This window comes from Scyliorhinus torazame, chromosome 19 (assembly GCF_047496885.1).
Source record: "Scyliorhinus torazame isolate Kashiwa2021f chromosome 19, sScyTor2.1, whole genome shotgun sequence".
Lineage (NCBI taxonomy): Eukaryota > Metazoa > Chordata > Chondrichthyes > Carcharhiniformes > Scyliorhinidae > Scyliorhinus > Scyliorhinus torazame.
The window spans coordinates 61,548,905-61,568,627 of NC_092725.1; the positions used below are offsets into that span (position 1 = coordinate 61,548,905).

At 45.9% G+C, this 19,723-nt stretch overlaps 1 protein-coding gene across 1 annotated transcript in view; it reads left to right on the forward strand.

Moving 5' to 3' along the window:
• Positions 1–926: 926 nt before the first annotated feature.
• htatsf1 (HIV-1 Tat specific factor 1) overlaps positions 927–19,723 on the forward strand; it is a 32,282-nt gene continuing 13,485 nt past the window's right edge. The window contains exons 1-5 of the mRNA XM_072484407.1: positions 927–1,226; positions 2,154–2,331; positions 5,566–5,613; positions 11,218–11,372; positions 14,783–14,946. Of these exons, the coding sequence (XP_072340508.1) occupies positions 1,056–1,226; positions 2,154–2,331; positions 5,566–5,613; positions 11,218–11,372; positions 14,783–14,946 (716 nt within the window). The 5' untranslated portion in view covers positions 927–1,055. The remainder of the gene's footprint in view (positions 1,227–2,153; positions 2,332–5,565; positions 5,614–11,217; positions 11,373–14,782; positions 14,947–19,723) is intronic.

The following is a 19,723-nucleotide window of genomic DNA, read 5'->3' on the forward strand; positions in this document are numbered from 1 at the left end:
AGAAATGGGTCGTGGAGTTGGCAGGAAAGTGGCAGATGGAGTTCGACTCTGAGAAATGTAAGGTAATGCTTTTAGGGAGGTTAAACAGTAAAAGCAAATACACAATAAATGGGAATATACTGAAAGAGGTAGATGAGATGAGAGATCTTGGCGTGCAAGTGCATAGGTCCTAAATGTCGCAGTACAGGTAGATAAGGCTGTAAAGAAGGCATATGGAATGCTCGCTTTCATTGGTAGAGGAAAATGAATACAAAAGTAGGGTTATAATGATGGAAGTTTATAAGACACTGGTGAGGGCACAACTGGAGTATTGTGTGCAGTTCTGGTCACATTACAGGATGCAATTGCTCTGGAGAGAATGCAGAGAACATTTACTAGAATGCTGCAGAGGTGTGACATGATTGCGGTATACAAAATTGTGAGAGGGAGAGATAGAGAAGACAGGAAGAACCTGTTTCTCTTGGCAGAAAGTTCAAAAGCCCTGGGTCATAGATTCAAGCTCAGTGGCAGAAGATGTAGAGGGGACATGAGGAGAAACCTTTTTTACGCAGAGTGGTGGATGTCTGGAACTGGCTGCCTGAGTTGGTGTTGGCGGCAGAGACCCTAAACTCTTCCAAAAAGTAGATGGATCTGCACCTTAAGCGCTGTTAGCTGCAGGGCTATGGATCGGCTGCAGAAAGATGGGATGAAAAAGGGCACATGGGTGTCTTTGAGTCGGCATGGACAAGATGGGCCGAATATCTCCCTGCTGTGCTGTGTCATTTCTGGGGTTGTATGTTTTTAATGATTCACTCCAGTGTGGATTGACCCCGGATACTGTTCTTTTCCCCTCTTGTGCTGAGAAACACCTCCCAGCTCCCCATCCAAACCACACCCACTGCTAGAGAGGAACCCCGCCCACCACAGACACTCGGAAATGAGGCAAACAACAGGAAGTTGCGCACAAGCGGGTTCCGCGAGACATGCTTTAAGGTGACTTTAAGAGCGGTGTTGTTGATTTTATTTATTTTTCGCCGATTAATCCCCGCGGCCCGCCCGCCCGCCCAGAGAGAGAGATGAGCGGGACGGAGGTGAACGCTGAATTCTATGAGCAGCTCCGGCTGCAGCGGCTCCAGGACGGGGAGGGAGGCGAGGCCCAGGCGGCGCGGGGCCGCTCGAACACCTTCGTGGACGAGGACGGCACCGAGTTCGAGTGGGACGGCGAGAAGAAAGCCTGGTTCCCCAAGGTGAGTGCGCAGGGCCAGAGGCGTCCTCCACAGACCCGGGCCAGGGGGAGGGGGCCGCGGGGAGGGTCCTCCCCCATCTGGTGAGTGCAGTATCCCCGCGCTGTGCCCCCTGCCCCGGGGCTGTGCCCCCTGCCCCGGGGCTGTGCCCCCTGCCCCGGGGCTGTGCCCCCTGCCCCGGGGCTGTGCCCCCTGCCCCGGGGCTGTGCCCCCTGCCCCGGGGCTGTGCCCCCTGCCCCGGGGCTGTGCCCCCTGCCCCGGGGCTGTGCCCCCTGCCCCGGGGCTGTGCCCCCTGCCCCGGGGCTGTGCCCCCTGCCCCGGGGCTGTGCCCCCTGCCCCGGGGCTGTGCCCCCTGCCCCGGGGCTGTGCCCCCTGCCCCGGGGCTGTGCCCCCTGCCCGAGGCTGTGCCTGCTCCCCCTGGCCCGAGGCCGTGCCTGCTCCCCCTGGCCCGGGGCCGTGCCTCCCCCCCCCTGCCCGGGGCCGTGCCCGCCCCCCCTGTCCGGGGCCGTGCCCGCCCCCCCCTGCCCGGGGCTGTGCCCGCCCCCCCTTGCCCGGGGCCGTGCCCGCCCCCCCCTGCCCGGGGCCGTGCCCGCCCCCCCTGCCCGGGGCCGTGCCCGCCCCCCCCTGCCCGGGGCCGTGCCCGCCCCCCCCTGCCCGCCCCCCCCCTGCCCGGGGCCTTGCCCGCCCCTTCCCTGCCCGGGGCCTTGCCCGCCCCTTCCCTGCCCGGGGCCGTGCCCGCCCCCCCTGCCCGGGGCCGTGCCCGCCCTCCCGGGGCCGGCGGCCCCCTCCCCCTGCCCGGGGCCAGTGGCCCCCTGCCCCTACACCTACCCTGCCCCGGGGCGTAGCCACCGCTCTTCTTCTTCCCCCCCCCCCCCCCCCCCACCAAACTCCAGCTTATTGGATACTAACGATTCTGAAATCTATTTTCAGATCACTGAAGATTTCCTGGCCTCATATCATGCAAACTATGGTTATGTTGAAGAAAGTCCTGGTATTGAAGATACTGGTACTCAAGCCCAGAAGGAAGCAGCCATTCTGAAGAAGTCTTCTCAGAATAAAGCACCTCAGTTAGACCCTAAAAAAGGAGAGAAGAGAAAAGCTGATGCAGGTAATGTTATTTTCTGAATATCGTGAAAATTTGTAGAATATCCACAGGATGTTATTTTTTGTTTGAATATCCTTAATTTGTTTAAGGACTAGGCTGGCACATGAGTGATGGGATCATTGGCAGGTGCTGGGGTGGGTGCAGATGGGCTCTCTGTTACATTGATGTTTGGGGGAAGGGGGTGGATTTCCTTGCCTCCTGTCTGGGTGTGATGGATTCTAACTGATTGAGATTGATTGCCATGATGAGTCATTGGACCATATCATAATTAATAGGCAATGGGAAGTCTTTCTCTTTCAGTTTGGCAAATCGTGTGGTCTTTGTAAAAATGACAAGCTTCCTTTATGTCATGGATTCCCTACCGTGCAGTAGTCCATATTGCCCATCGAATCTGCACGGGCTCTTGCTCTCTTAGAGCACCCTATCTAGGGCCAATCCCTCGTCCCTATCCCCGTAATCCCACCTCACCTCTTGGGCAATGTTAGCATGGCCAATTGATCTAAGATGCACATTTTTGGACTGTGAGATTAAACATGAGCACCCGAAGGAAATTCATGCAGCCACGGGGAGAACTTGCAAACTCTACACAGTCGGCCAACATTGGAATTGAACCTGGGTCCCTGGTGCTGTGAGGCAGCGGTGCTATCCACTGTGCCACCGTGTTGCCCCATGGTGAATATAGTAGTGATTAATAGATACTTTTGAGTAATAGCAGACAATAATCAATGTGGGTTTCAAATATTAAACCAATCGGAAACATCTGAACAATGTGATGACTTCTGCTTCGTTTATTGTCAGTTTTTTCACAATTCTTTCTAATGTTGACGTTTAGTGCACCACATTAATGTGTGCTGATCCGACAGCAAGTTGAAAGTTTATTTTGATTTCTTATGAAATAACAAACACTGTAGATGTCAGTCAAACATATGGTTCAGTGGGAGGGCCCTCAATTTTCAGTCCGACGTTTATGGATTCAAATTCCACTCTTGAGATTTCAGAATATAATTTGCCTTGACACTACATTGTTATACTAAGAGAGTGCTGCACTATGAGATGTTAAAGCATGGCCTTGTCTGCCTGTTCGGGTAGACACAAAAGATCTCTTGTCCCTATTCAAAGATAATCGGGAAACTTCTCCCAAATCTCCTTGCCAGCATTTATCTGTCAACTATCACTAAAACATAGTTATTTCATTGCCCTGGATTTTGCAGTAGTAAAGCAGGTGGAACTGTGGCTGTTCAATGTCATTAATCCTTTGAAACTGACTACAACCTCTGGAGAGAAATCAAGATTATTTGAAGCTGCTTTCAGAGTGTGGTTCGGTCTCCTCGGAGAGCAATCAGTTAGAAATGATTGACCTGACACAAACTTCAACTCTTACACTCTTAATCTTGCTGGAAAAACCCTTGAATAAGTTACAACTAGTAGAATTAGGTATAAGTGGGTTTCAACTGCGTATAAAGTTCATATTTACTGCTTCACTGGCTCTCATTTTTTATGCCTATGCCGAAATTCTTCTCGAATGATAAATTCCACATTTTTAACATAAATGCTTATTTGTGATATTTTATTCTTGTACCTTAATCGCATGTGTATGTGCCAATTATTTATTTTATTACCCATAAAATTGAAAATTCAAAGTGAAATGTGAAATGATTCAATGCTTTTAGCTTCTGGTTGATTGTGAGAATGCATAATTGTGAATAGCTGCTTACCGTGCTTAATATCTTTTAAAATTTTAATTCATTTACGGGGTGTGGGGGTTGCTGGTTAGGCCAGCATTTATTGCCCATCTTGTAGATTATTCTCATGGCTGCCACTGTTCGTCAGTGGTGGAGGGTTTGAATGTTTTTGGAAGGCGGAGCAAAGTGGGCTGCTTTGTCCGGGGTGGTGTCGAGCTGCTAGAGTGTTGTTCGCGTTGCACTCATCCAGGCAAGTGGAGAATATTCTATTGCACTCCTGACTTGTGCCTTGTAGATGGTGGACAGGCTTTGGAGGGTCAGGAGATGAGTTATTTGCTGTAGGATTCTTAGCCTTTGACCTCCCCTGGTTGTCACAGTATTAATATGGCTAGTCCAATTCAGTTTCTGATCAATGGTAACCCCCAGGAAGTTGATTGTGGGGGAGTTCAGCGATGGTAATGCCATTGAATATCATGGGCGGTGGTTAGATCCTCTCTTGTAGGAGGTGGTCATTGCCTGACACTTTTGTGGCGCAAATGTAACATCACTGCTGCTGGATGCCTGGAGATCCCTTTAACATGGTACAAAGTTTAAATCTGGCCCATTGCTGTTTGTGCAGCATAACTGCTGTATTTCCCTATAATAATAATCTTTATTGTCACAAGTAGGCTTACGTTAACACTGCAATGAAGTTACTGTGAAAAGCCCCTAGTTGCCACATTCTGGCACCTGTTCGGGTACATAGAGAAAGAATTCAGAATTACCTAACAGCACGTCTTTTTGGGCTCGTGGTAGGAAACCGGAGCACCCGGAGGAAACCCACGCAAACCCAGGGAGAACCCATGTTACAATAGCAACTATATCCCCAAAGTTTTACATTAGCTGTGAGTCGTGAAAGCCGTTATATTTAATGCACGTGCTTTCTTATGTGCTTCTTGATGGATTATCAAATTGCATTTCAGTAATCTCAATGTTGACATTGCTGATAACACATTGAACAAAACTACTGGAACAGCTCCTTGTAATTATTTTGGTACTGCTAGCAGTTTTAGAAAAAACACAATGGCAAATCATTTTTAGGCTGGCTTGTCACAATTTGTATTGCTGTCTTTTGTCATTTGACCGTGGATACATATTTAATTAAACAATCTCTGTAAAGCAGCAGGCAAGGCTACGGTCTACCAACAACTTCTTGTGGTTAAATGAAAATTTCCTTACCTAAATGAGCAATTTGAAAAATTAGCGGTTTTGATGTTGTAACCTATATTGTTGTTCATACTTCCATGTGATGTCATAATTGTTGGCCACATTAACTAATCATTTATTCCAACGTGCATTTCAAGATAATAGATTTTATGATTTTTCTAATTTTAAGGCTGCTCAATTAATACTGTGAGCAAGGGTACATTGTTTTCCTACTTCTCGATCTGATTCTACTCTGATCTTTAGGAAGTTTATAGTGTTGTAAAGATACATGTATAATTTTGTATATCTCATCTGTATTTTGTAGCTTCATTCCTGTTTAACAATGCAAATATGTATTTTTTTTTTAAAGGCTGGATTGATGTTGAGGAGCAGAAGAACACAAGTGTGTATGTGTCTGGTGAGTACTAGGCTGTGGAATATGTTAGAGTTAAAAATGAATCTGGTATGATTGGTTTCACCATGATAGACCATAAGACATAGGAGGAGAAGTAGGCCATTTGGCTCATCGAGTCTGCTACACCATTCAATCATGGCTGATATGTTTCTTATCCCCATTCTCCTGCCGTTTCCCCATAACCCCTGTTCCCCTTACAAATCAAGATGAGATAATTCTGGTGAAATCCAGATGCTTTTCAGGTGTCCAGTTCAAAGGTCCACTTTCCAGGCCAGCCCCCATTGCCTACAAGTGCAATATGGCCCTATATGGAAAGCAGTCTTGGATAGAAGACTGCAGAGTCAATACTGGATGCATCTTGTTTTACTGTGTACCCATTTGAAAATATCTTGGATATGTTCTACAGACTGATGAATAGATAACCCCCTCTGACAGACTTTATGCCCCAGCTACAAATTACAAGCAAAAATAAGGAAATATAGGGTTTCTTTGCTGTAAGCAAATATCGAGTCAATTAGAGAAAGTGTCCACTATATGAAGTTGAAGTTCAATGTTGGGTGTTCTACTCTCAGCAGCTAGCACAAGACCTCCATCTAAAAGCGCAGTGGTCTGGTCTGATCATACTATCAACACTTGTTCCCAAGGTGAAACAGAAGCATCCTTGCCAAGGGGCAGTAATGTGATGATGACAATATAATGTGATTTTAATATTGGCCAGGACACTGGGAGCGAACACCCTTGCATTTCTTCAAAATAGTATTTTATGGTGACCTGAGAGGGAAGGCAAGGCATAGAACATAGAAGAACATTACAGCGCAGTACAGGCCGTTCGGCCCTTGATGTTGCGCCGACCTATGAAACCACTCTAAAGGCCATCTACACTATTCCCTTTAACGTCCATATGTCTATCCAATGACCATTTGAATGCCCTTAGTGTTGGCGAGTCCACTACTGTTGCAGGCAGGGCATTCCACGCCCTTACTACTCTCTGAGTAAAGAACCTACCTCTGACATCTGTCCTATATCTATCTCCCCTCAATTTAAAGCTATGGCCCCTCGTGCTAGACATCACCATCCGAGGAAAAAAGCTCTCACTGTTCACCCTATCTAATCTTCTGATCATCTTGTATGCCTCAATTAAGTCACCTCTTAACCTTCTTATCTCTAATGAAAACAGCCTCAAGTCCCTCAGCCTTCCCTCATAAGATCTTCCCTCCATACCAGGCAACATTCTGGTAAATCTCCTCTGCACCCTTTCCAATGTTTCCACATCCTTCCTATAATGCGGCGACCAGAATTGCACGCAATACTCCAAATGCGGCCGCACCAGAGTTTTGTACAGCTGCAACGTGACCTCATTGCTCCGAAACTCAATCCCTCTACCAATAAAAACTAACACACCATACGCCTTCTTAACAACCCTCTCAACCTGGGTGGCAACTTTCAGGGATCTATGTACGTGGACACCAAGATCTCTCTGCTCATCCACACTGCCAAGAATCTTACCATTAGCCTTCCTGTCTTCCTGTTATTCCTTCCAAAATGAATCACCTCACACTTTTCTGCATTAAACTCCATTTGCCACCTCTCAGCCCAGCGCTGCAGCTTATCTATATCACTCTGTAACTTGTAACATCCTTCCGCACTGTCCATAACTCCACCGACTTTAGTGTCATCTGCAAATTTACTCACCCATCCTTCTACGCCCTCCTCCAGGTCATTTATAAAAATGACAAACAGCAGTGGCCCCAAAACAGATCCTTGTGGTACACCACTAGTAACTGGACTCCAGTCTGAACATTTCCCATCAACCACCACCCTTTGTCTTCTTCCAGCCAGCCAATCTCTGATCCAAACTGCTAAATCACCTTGCATCCCATGCCTCCGTATTTTCTGCAGTAGCCTACCGTGGGGAACCTTATCAAACGCTTTACTGAAATCCATATATACCACATCAACTGCTTTACCCTCATTCACCTTCTCAACGAACTCAATAAGGTTTGTAAGGCACGACCTACCCTTCATAAAACTGTGTTGACTATCTCTAATCAAATTATTCCTTTCCAGATGATTATACATCCTATCTCTTCTAAACCTTTCCAAGACTTTGCCCACAACAGAAGTAAGGCTCACTGGTCTATCGTTACCGGGGTTGTCTCTACTCCCCTTCTTGAACAAGGGGACAACATTTGCTATCCTCCAGTCTTCTGGCACTATTCCTGTAGACAAAAATGATGTAAAGATCAAAGTCAAAGGCTCAGCAATCTCCTCCCTAGCTTCCCAGAGAATCCTAGGATAAATCCCATCTGGCCCAGGGGACTTATCTATTTTCACACTTTCCAGAATTGCTAACACCTCCTCCTTATGAACGTAAAGCCCTTCTAGTCTAGTAGCCTGAATCTCCGTATTCTCCTCGACAACATTGTCTTTTTCCTGTGTGAATACTGACAAAAAATATTAATTTAGCACCTCTCCTATCTCCTTGGACTCCATGCACAACTTCCCACTACTGTCCTTGACTGGCCCTACTCTTACCCTAGTCATTCTTTTATTCCTGACATATCTATAGAAAGCTTTAGGGTTATCCTTGATCCTACCTGCTAAAGACTTCTCATGCCCCTCCTGGCTCTTCTTAGCTCTCTCTTTAGGTCTTTCCTAGCTAACTTGTAACTCTCAAGCACCCTAACTGAACATTCATGTCTCATTTTTACATAAGCCTCCTTCTTCTTCTTGACAAGTGTTTCGATGCTTTAGTAAACCACGGATCCCTCGCTCGACCACTTCCTTCCTGCCTGACAGGTACATACTTATCAAGGACACGCAGTAGCTGTTCCTTGAACAAGCTCCACATTTCCATTGTGCCCATCCCCTGCAGTTTTCCTCTCCATCTGATGCATCCTAAGTCTTGCCTCATCACATCATAATTGCCTTTCCCCCAGATATAACTCTTGCCCTGCGGTATATACCTATCCCTTTCCATCACTGAAGTAAACGTAATCGAATTGTCACTATCACCAAAGTGCTCACCTACCTCCAAATCTAACACCCGTCCTGGTCCATTACCCAGTACCAAATCCAATATGGCCTCGCCTCTCGTTGGCCTATCTACATACTGTGTCAGGAAACCCTCCTGCACACATTGGACAAAATCGCATCCATCTGAAGTACGCGAACTATAGCGTTTCCAGTCAATATTCGGAAAGTTAAAGTCTCCCATAACAACTACCCTGTTGCTTTCGTTCCTATCCAGAATCATCTTTGCAATCCTTTCCTCTACATCTCTGGAACTTTTGGGAGGCCTATAGAAAACCCCTAACAGGGTGACCTCTCCTTTCCTGTTTCTAACCTCAGCCCATACTACCTCCGTAAACGAGTCCTCATCAAACGTCCTTTCTGCCACCGTAATACTGTCCTTGACTAACAATGCCACCCCTCCCCCTCTTTTACCACCTACCCTGAGCTGACTGAAATATCTAAACCCCGGCACCTGTAACAACCATTCCTGTCCTTGCTCTATCCATGTCTCCGAAATGGCCACAACATTGAAGTCCCAGGTACCAACCCATGCCGCAAGTTCACCCACCTTCTGGATGCTCCTGGCATTGAAGAAGACACACTTTAAACCACCTTCCTGCCTGCTGGTACACTCCTACAACTTTAAAACCTTACTCATGGCCTCACTACTCTTAACCTCCTGTATACTGGAGCTACAATTCAGGTTCCCAATCCCCTGCTGAACTAGTTTAAACCCTCCCGAAGAGCATTAGCAAATTTCCCCCCCAGGATATTGGTACCCCTCTGGTCCAGGTGTAGACCATCCCGTTTGTAGAGGTCCCACCGACCCCAGAATGAGCCCCAATTATCCAGAAATCTGAAACCCTCCCTCCTGCACCATCCCTGTAGCCATGTGTTCAACTCCTCTCTCCCCCTATTCCTCGTCTCGCTAGCACGTGGCACGGGTAACAACCCAGAGATGATAACTCTGTCCTAGATCTAAGTTTCCACCCTAGCTCCCTGAATTCCTGCCTTACATCCCTATCCCTACCTATGTGGACCACGACTTGGGGCTGCTCCCCCTCCCCCTTAAGGATCCCGAAAACACGATCCGAGACATCACGGACCCTGGCACCTGGGAGGCAACACACCAACCGTGAGTCTCTCTTGTCCCCACAGAATCTCCTATCTATCCCCCTAACTATGGAGTCTCCAATGACTAATGCTCTACTCCTTTCTCACCTTCCCTTCTGAGCAACAGGGACAGACTCTGTGCCAGAGACCTGTACCCCATGGCTTACCCCTGGTAAGTCGTCCCCCCCCCCCCCAACAGTATCCAAAGTGGTATACCTGTTACTAAGGGGAACGACCACAGGGAATCCCTTACTGACTGCTTCCTCCCAGCCCCCCTCACTGTCACCCATCTATCTTTATTCTTCGGAGTAGCTACATCACTGAAGCTTCTATCTATAACCACCTCTGCCTCCCAAATGATCCGAAGTTCATCCAGCTCCAGCTCCCTAACGCGGTTTCTGAGGAGCTGTAGATGGGTGCACTTCCCACAGATGAAATCAGCAGGGTCACTGACTGCATCCCTCACCTCAAATATTCTGCAGGAGGAACATTGTACTACCTTCCCTGCCATCCCCTCTTGAAAAGAAAAAAAGAAAAGGAAAGAAAGAGCTTACCTGTTATTCACTCTACCCCTTGGGTTAAGGGAAGTGGGTGGGGGACACTACAAGTGTAGTGTCTAGGGTTTAGAAACTGCCCAACTTAAATACAGGTAAAAATAAAACACTAAACCAGCAACCACTGCGTCCCACACGAAAACAGCAATCAGCTGTTATGGGCCTGCGCAAACAATTTCAATCTTTACTACTTACCCAGTGTCACTTGACATCAGCTCCTCCAGAAACCAACTTCAAGTTACGGTGAGCACAATGCACGTATGCAAATTTCCCCCGCAACAGCCAATCAGCAGCTCTGCTCTACTGCCCTCTGCTGGATGCTTGTCTTCACTTGAACAGCTAGGGTCTCTTGCACAAGTACACCTTCAAGTTACGGTGAACACTATGCACGTATGCAAATCTCCCCGCAACAGCCAATCAGCAGCTCCGCACTACTGCATCTGTTTTAATGCATCATTAAATGGAAATACCCGTGACAGTGCAGCAGTCCCTTGGCTTGGATGTGGAGTATCAACCCAAATTTTGTTCTCCAAGTTAGAGGTAGAATGTGAATCCATGGCCAATTGACCCAATACAGTCTCTGATTCGTTTCAATAGAGCTTCTCTGTAGATACCAAATGGTGTTTTTAAGGGATGAGATGGTTGTCCATTACTTTCTCCATGTTTTTTATCTTGGGAATATCATAAAGCTGGACTGAAATATCCTGTTGATATTGTCCTTGATTGATGATCAAGTGACTACTTCCAAGGAGAATTCTTCCACAATTTCTACCACAAAACACATGGAGTGAATGCTTTTTATTCAAGTGTATTGCCATGTGGTTTAAGGAAAATGCTCTTGGTCAGTCAAAATTATTACTTGCACCTTGAATTCCTGAAGTAGCAGCTTGATGTTTGTTTTAAGTTAGTTATTTTCTATTTTCAGGGTTGCCTCCAGACATTACAAACGATGAATTTGTGGAGCTCATGTCAAAATTTGGGATTATCATGCAAAACCCTGAAACAGAAGAATATAAGATTAAATTGTACAAGGACAAAGATGGAAATCTCAAGGGAGATGGTCTCTGCTGCTTCTTAAAGGTACACAACTATTTGGTGATTGACTGGGAATTTAATTCCAGTTGGCATATTTGCTCATCTGTAATGGATATTTAAAATGTGACCCTCCCTGTTTTGAATTATCTGGTTATACCAAGTCATTATTCCACCAAGTATTCACAAGCAAGTCATTAGCAAGATAGAATTAGCACTTTTATGATAATCAGATGGAGATCCTAGCATGGTAAATAGAGCCCCAACGTTAAGGGGCTAGGCCCGCGCCGGATGAATTTCCGCCCCGCCAGCTGGCGGAAAAGGCCTTTGGTGCCCCGCCAGCTGGCGCAGAAATGACATCTCCGGCCGGCGCATGCGCGGGAGCGTTAGAGGCCACTGACGGCATTCCCGCGCATGCGCAGTGGAGGGAGTCTATTCCGCCTCCGCCATGGTGGAGACCGTGGCGAAGGCGGAAGGGAAAGAGTGCCCCCACGGCACAGGCCCGCCTGCGGATTGTGGGCCCCGATCGCGGGCTAGGCCACCGTGGGAGAACCCCCCGGGGCCAGATCGCCGCCCCCCCCCCCCCCCCCCAGGACCTCGGAGCCCGGCCGCGCCGCCTTGTCCCGCCGGTAAGGTAGGTGGTTTAATCTACGCCGGCGGGACAGGCATTTTAGCGGCGGGACTTCGGCCCATCCGGGCTGGAGAATCGCGGGGGGGGGGGCGCCAACTGGCGCGGCGTGATTCCCGCCCCCGCCGAATATCCGGTGCCGGAGAATTCGGCAATCGGCGGGGCGGGTTTCACGGCAGCCCCCGGCGATTCTCCGACCCGGCGGGGGGTCGGAGAATCTCGCCCATTATTTCACACTTTTCACAGCCACCGGATGTCCCAAATGCACACTCCGCTCTGAACCTCGGGTGAATGTTTGTGGATGTCTTCTCAGAACACCCCCCATATGATTGTCATGTGAGAGTTTCCAAACTCCATCCCGAAAAACACACTTTAAAATCTTCTCTCACAAGAGAAGGCACGGTGGCACACTGCGGTCTCACAGAGCCAGGGCCCGGGTTCACTTTCGGCCTTGGGTGCGAGTGCGAACTCCACACATCCCCCCCCCCCCCCCCCCGTATCTGCGTGTGTTTCCTCCGTGCTCCGATCTCTCAGTCGAAAGATGTGCAGGTTAAATGGATTGGACATGCTAAAATTGCCCCTTAGTGCCCAAAGATGTGCAGGTTAGATGGATTGGACATGCTAAAATTGCTCCTTAGTGCCCAAAGATGTGCAGGTTAGGTGGGGTTATGGAGATTGGGGAGTGGAGCCTGACCCTCTTTCAGAGGGTTGGTGCAGACTAGATGGACCGAATGGTCTCCTTCTGCACTGTAGGAATTCTCTGTTCTATGTAGCTGCCAAGTTGCACACCGCACTCGTCCAAGCAGAAAGGTGACAGTGGGCAGATAATTTGTTTTTTGTGATGTTGATTGAAGAATAAATATTGGCCAGGAGATTGGGGATAATTTCCATGCTCTTCTTTGAAATGGTGCCATTGGGTATTTAACATCCATCAAATATGTAGATGGGGCTACGGTTTAACGCTTCATCTGAAAGCTGGCACCTCTGACAGTGTAATGCGCCCTTAGTGCTGCATGCGAGTATCAGCCTCGGATTTTTGCGCTCAAGCCCTGGAGCAGGGTTGAATCCAGAGCTTTGTGATTCAAAGGCGGGTGTGCTACTAACTGAGCCAAGGCTGATGCAAGAATAGATGAATGTGGTTCCCATTATTAAAACTGGTGGGAAGAAACAATGCAGGTAACTTGGGTGTGTTGGTTTCAAATCAGTACTGGGTGCATAAATAATAGTTAATTACCAGGTTACTTCTCTGATAGATTAGTGAACAATAAATAACCTAGTGTGGGGTTTTAAACTCCCCCACCAGCAGGTTTGAAGATGAAGTGTCGTATGAAATCTAACAGATGGCCGTAACACCTTCTTTGACCTATCTGCAATTTTACAATGGGCAGGGGAGGTGTCAGTTGGCCCAACAACCCTATTGAGATACTCATCTGAGCTCTGCTGGTATTTTACCTGTGGCAGGGGAGGCCCAAGCCATGTGGGAAGCCCGGCAACTTTAGCTGCATGAGTTACTGTTGGGGCAAGTGGCAGGGGAAGCTCTCCTTTATTGGTCCCCTGGTGGCATCGTCACCACAACTTCCAAGGTCATCCTTCCTCCTGTAACCCCCACCCCCTCCCCTGCTCCCCCAACTCCCTAACCGCCTTCCCCAGCACTATCTGTGTTGAGTTGTTGGGGGAGAACTATTGGAATGGTGGGCGGGCTGCAGTGTACCTCACTTGTTACGAGTTTGCAAGTACACAGCTCCACCTAGTTTGTGCATAATTTTGTATAATGCTCCTGCTATTAGATTAGCATTTTCTGTCTTTTTAAGCGAGCAATGCATGAGAGATCCATGAGTGATCTGTTATAACTTTTTGTTTGCAAACTTTAAATACTTGGTGGAACAAGCTTGCTTTTGTCAATTTGACAGAAATTTAAAATACAAAGGAAACTATTGCATCCACTTATTTGATTTGGAAAAAATAAAACAAAAAAAATCACAATTGATTTCACTGGATTTTTCTCCACATTCTAACATATCCTCTGATTCAGAGTCAATAATATTGCAGGGTTTCTGCTAGTTATTTCTATCTAGCACTGTCATTGACTGAAATATTTGAAACCAGTCATGTAACTTTCTCCAACGTGACAATCTTTTCCCCTTCTGTGCATCCCTGAAACTAATTGACCCGCTGTTAGCAGCCATGCTTTCACCTGTCTAGGCTCGGAATTCCCTTCTGAAACCTCTTTTGCGCTCCTTTTAAGAGCAAACTAAATAGGAGCAGGAGTAGCCCTCTTTGAGCCTGTTCCACCATTCCTCAGCTCCACCTTCCTTTCTCTCTTAATTCCCTTCATACCCAAAAATCTATTAATCTCTGCCTTAAATATATTCAACAACTGAGCATCCACCACTCTCTTTGAGTGGATAAATGTATCCTTATTGCAGCCGTAAATAACCGAGCCCTTAATCTGCAAGGGTGGCCCCAATCGTTGGCCCTGGACTTCCCAGCCAGGGGAAACATCCACCCAGTATTTATTCTGTTATGCCCCTTCAAAATGTCATGTACTTTAATTAGATCACATCTCATCATTAACTTTAACTTTAGGCCTAATACTCACCTCATTGGACAATCTTGCATTCCATTATTCATCCTCACAAAACTTTCACTGCACTCCCATCCATGGCAAGAATTTTGTTCTTTGGGTACGGAGATGCAAAATTGGACACAACACTTATGTGGCGGTCCTTTTAATTGTAAAATGCGTCTTTACTCTTGTACCCCAGTACCCTTATACTAAAGACCATCAAACCATTTGTCTTTAACAAAAATATTTTTTTCTGCATTCCAGAAAGAATCTATTGACCTTGCTCTCAGATTCTTAGATGAAACTGAAATGAGGGGATATAAGCTGCACGTGGAAGCTGCCAAGTTCGAAATGAAAGGAAGATATGATGCTAGCAAAAAGAAGAAGAAAAGCAAAGATTACAAGAAGAAGTTGCTTCTGCAAAAAAAGTGCGTTCAAATCTAATTTTGCTTGATTGATTTGGGAGATTCTAATTTCATTTTTGTAATATTAGGTCTGTGCAATTGCTGTAAGTTGCTTTAGTAACAATCTGATGTTTGCTGCTCAATATCGACACCCAAGAATTCCAGGTCAGCCAAAGGGTATAAAGAATAGGGATCAAAAGCTTTATTCTGCAGGAATGTGCCTCTACTGTCTAATACCTAATGATACCGAGGTTTTACCAGGAAACATCAAAGTAGGAACCCTTGTGCTCTAAACAGTTACTGTGTTTATGACCTGCTCACTTGTGTGTTTCTCCAGTCTCTTCAAAGACCGCTCAGTGGGGTATGATTCATTGAGTTGCTTACTTCGACAGCACTTTTAACATGCTGTAAAATTAATATAATCAGATCTAACCTTAATTCCGAGAATTCTGTTTGAGAACCAGCAGAATAATAGCAAACATACTTGTGTAAAAGTCAAGTTTTTTAGACCAAATCTTAAACAGAGAAAAATTTATGAGTGGTTGTAATCCATGCATGTTGGATAACTGTTATCCTAAAACATGAAAATTTACTAATACTAGTGAGCTACACCCAAGTTTTCAGTAGGCTAAGCATCAGTAACCACAACCGAGATTTCATCCTGGGAGGCAGTGGCATAATGGTATTATCACTGGGCTAGTAATCCAGAGACCCAGAGTAATGCTGTGGGGACCCGGGTTCGAATCCCACCATGGCAGATGGTGGAATTTGAATTCAATAAAAATCTGGAATTAAAAGTCTAATGACAACCATGAAACCGTTGTTGATTGTTAAAAACCCATCTGGTTCACAAATGTCCCTTCGGGGGGGAAAAAATCTGTCATCCTTACCTGGTCTGGCCTACGTGCGACACTCGACCCACAGCGATGTGGTTGACTTCTTAAATGCCGTCAGGAATGGACAATAAATGCTGGGCCAGCCAGTGATGCCCACATCCCATGAACTAATTTCAAAAAAGAGGAAAAACATCCATGAGGCCAAAAACTACACTAAATCTCCATCCACAAATAAAGATTTATCTCTCACTTTAATTTTTGCTAATTGTAGTCCCATCCTCTCCCATTGTCTGACTTTCTAGTTACAGCGGTGCATCAGCTGATAGCAGACTTACCAGATCGAGGACTATTCCTGCTAACTCCTCCCCCAAAACAAGCCAAAAAGTAGCAAACGACAATACTTTATTTCTCCTTTAAACAGTTTGCTGAGATGTAATGTGAATCATGGTAGAGGCAGATGTGATAACAAGTATTTTTGTTGTTTGTTATCGAATTGCTGACCTGGCAACACTATTGGTCGCGATTCATAACAAGCAGTATTTCTCATCTCAAATAGCTTTATAAGATGTGAGCGTAGTACCAGAAGATATGATTATAGTGTAGCAATTTAATAATATTTGTAGTATGGGGGAGGCAATGGCATAGTCATAGTGTCACTGGACTAGTAATCCAGAGACCCAGGGTAATCCTCTGGGCACCCAGGTTCAGTGGTGAATTGAATAAAAGTCAGGAATTAAAAGCCTTCATGATGACTGCAAAACCATATGCTGTCCCTACATGTGACTAGATTCCCAATAATGTTGACTCTTAAATGTCCTCAATCAGTTCTAGGGCAGTTCGGGATGAGCCCAACCAGCAGTGTTCACATCCGGTGAACGAATAGTAAAAAAACGTGTATAATATCAGGAAATTATAATTGCCAATATAACTTGTGTTGCACTATTTATACACTATACCATTGAAACAGAAAATGCATGTTCTAATAGTCCTCAAAAACTATGGTTGACTTATACATGACATATGATACTCTGGTATATATTATTGAATCATTGAATTTACAGTACAGAAGGAGGCCATTCGGCCCATCAAGTCTACACCGGCCCTTGGAAAGAGCATCCTACTTAAGCCCATACTGCCACCTTGTCCCCTAACCCCATAAAACCTTTTTGACACTAAGGGGCAATTTAGCATGGCCAATCCACCTAACCTACACATATTTGGACTGTGGGAGGAAACCGGAGCACCCGGGGGAACCCACGCAGACATTGGGAGAACGTGCAGTGACCCAAGCCGGGAATTGAACCTGGAACCCTGGAGCTGTGAAGCAACATTGCCAACCACTGTGCTACGGTGCTGCCCAAATATATATATTTTAGATAGATAGATAGATTCATTGATTGATTGATTGAGATTCATTGATTGATTGAGATTCAGTGATTGATTGAGATTCAGTGATTGATTGAGATTCATTGATTGATTGAGATTCATTGATTGATTGATTCATTGAGATTCATTGATTGATTGATTCATTGAGATTGATTCATTGAGATTCATTGATTGATTGAGATTCATTGAGATTGAGATTCATTGAGATTCATTGAGATTCATTGAGATTCATTGATTGAGATTGATTGAGATTGATTGAGATTGATTGAGATTGATTGAGATTGATTGAGATTCATTGAGATTCATTGAGATTGATTGAGATTCATTGAGATTCATTGAGATTGATTGAGATTCATTGAGATTCATTGTGATTGATTGATTGATTGAGATTGATTGAGATTGATTGATTGAGATTCATTGATTGAGATTCATTGATTGAGATTCATTGATTGAGATTCATTGATTGATTGAGATTCATTGAGATTCATTGATTGATTGAGATTCATTGATTGATTGAGATTCATTGATTGATTGAGATTCATTGATTGATTGAGATTCATTGATTGATTGAGATTCATTGAGATTCATTGATTGATTGAGATTCATTGAGATTCATTGATTGATTGAGATTCATTGAGATTCATTGATTGATTGAGATTCATTGAGATTCATTGAGATTCATTGAGATTCATTGAGATTCATTGAGATTCATTGATTGATTGATTCATTGACATCTGTGATGCTGGGGGCCTTGGGATGGGGCAGAGATGGATCATCCACTCAGCACTTTGGCCAAAGATTGATTGCAAATGCTTCAGGTCCGTGCAATTCTGGTCGCCACATTATATGAAGGATGTGGAAGCATTGGAAAGGGTGCAGAAGAGATTTACCAGAATGTTGCCTGGTATGGTGGGAAGATCTTATGACGAACGGCCGAGGGACTTGAGGCTGTTTTTATTAGAGAGAAGAAGGTTAAGAGGCGACTTAATTGAGGCATACAAGATGATCAGAGGATTGTATAGGGTGGACAGTGAGAGCCTTTTTCTTCGGATGGTGATGCCTAGCACGAGGGGATATACCTTTAAATTGAGGGGAGATAGATGTAAGACACATGTCAGAGGTAGGTTCTTTACTGAGAGAGTAGTAAGGGCGTGGAATGCCCTGCCTGCAACAGTAGTGGACCTGCCAACACTAAGGGCATTCAAATGGTCATTGGATAGACATATGGACGATAAGGGAATAGTGTAGATGGGCTTTAGGGTGGTTTCACAGGTCGGGTCAACATCGAGGGCCGAAGGGCCTGTACTGCGCTGTTATGTTCTATGTCTCTTGCATTGATGTGCTGGGATTCGCATCGTTGAGGATGAGGATATTTGTGGAACCACCTCCTCCTGTTAGCTGTTTAAGTTTCCACCACCATTCGCGACTGGATGGATCTGATCAATTTGTTATGGGATCGCTTATCTTTGTCTTTCGCATGATGCTTTCGCTGTTTGATATGCAAGTAGTCTCGTGTTGAGATTGACACTCCACTTCATTTTTAGATGTGTCCAGTGCTACCTCTGCAGTGCCTTCACAAGGACTGTGCGATAATCACATCCTATTTGTCATCTACAGGTGCCTCTATGGCAGGTAGATTGGTGAAGGCATGGTCTAGTAGATTTTCCCATCTTGTTAGTTCCCTTACCACCTCCACTGGCCCAACTCAGTCGAATAATGGTGCTACCAAGCCACTATTGGCAATGGACATTGAAGTCCCCCACCCAGGGTACATTTTGTGGCCTTGCCACCCTCCGTGCTACTTCCAGTTAGTGTTCAACATGGAGGAGCACTGATTCATCAGCCGAGGGAAGGCAGTCGGTGGTAATCAGGAGATTTCTTTATCCATGTTTCACCTAATGCCATGGGACGTCGTGGCTCCTGAGGCAATGTTGAGGATTCCTAAGCAACTTCCTCCTGACTATACCACCTTTTGCCACTTCTGCTGTGTTTGTCCTGCCGATGGGACAGGGATAGCGTTGGTGGTGGTGATCTAGCTGTAGTGCTGAAGATTTGTGCTCCAGAACTAGTGCTGCCTAGTCAAGCTGTTACAGTTCAGTCATAACACTGTCATCTACCTAACAATGTGGAAAATTGTCTAGATATGCCCTGCCCACAAAAAGCAGGACAAATCCAACCTAGCCAATTACCACGCCACTAGTCTCGATCATCAGAAAAGCGATGGAAGGTGCTAGTTGTACAGCAATTACCTGCTCACTGATGCTCGGATTGGGTTCTGCTGGAGCCAGTTCCTGACCTTATTATATCCATGGTCTAAACCTGAAGAATGGACTACACTCCGGAAAGGAAGTGAGAGACTGCCCTTGAGATCGAGGTAACGAGGGGTCCTAACAAAACTGAGGTCCAAAGGAATTGGGGAGGGAGGGATGCTAACTTGCCTCCTGACTCTCCAAAGACCTGTAGTGTGAGGAATATTTTCCCCTCGCCTGGATGAGTGAGGCTGCAATGACATTCAAGAAACTTGACACAATCCAGGACAAAGCAGCCCGCTTGATCGACATCCCATCTACCAGCTTCTA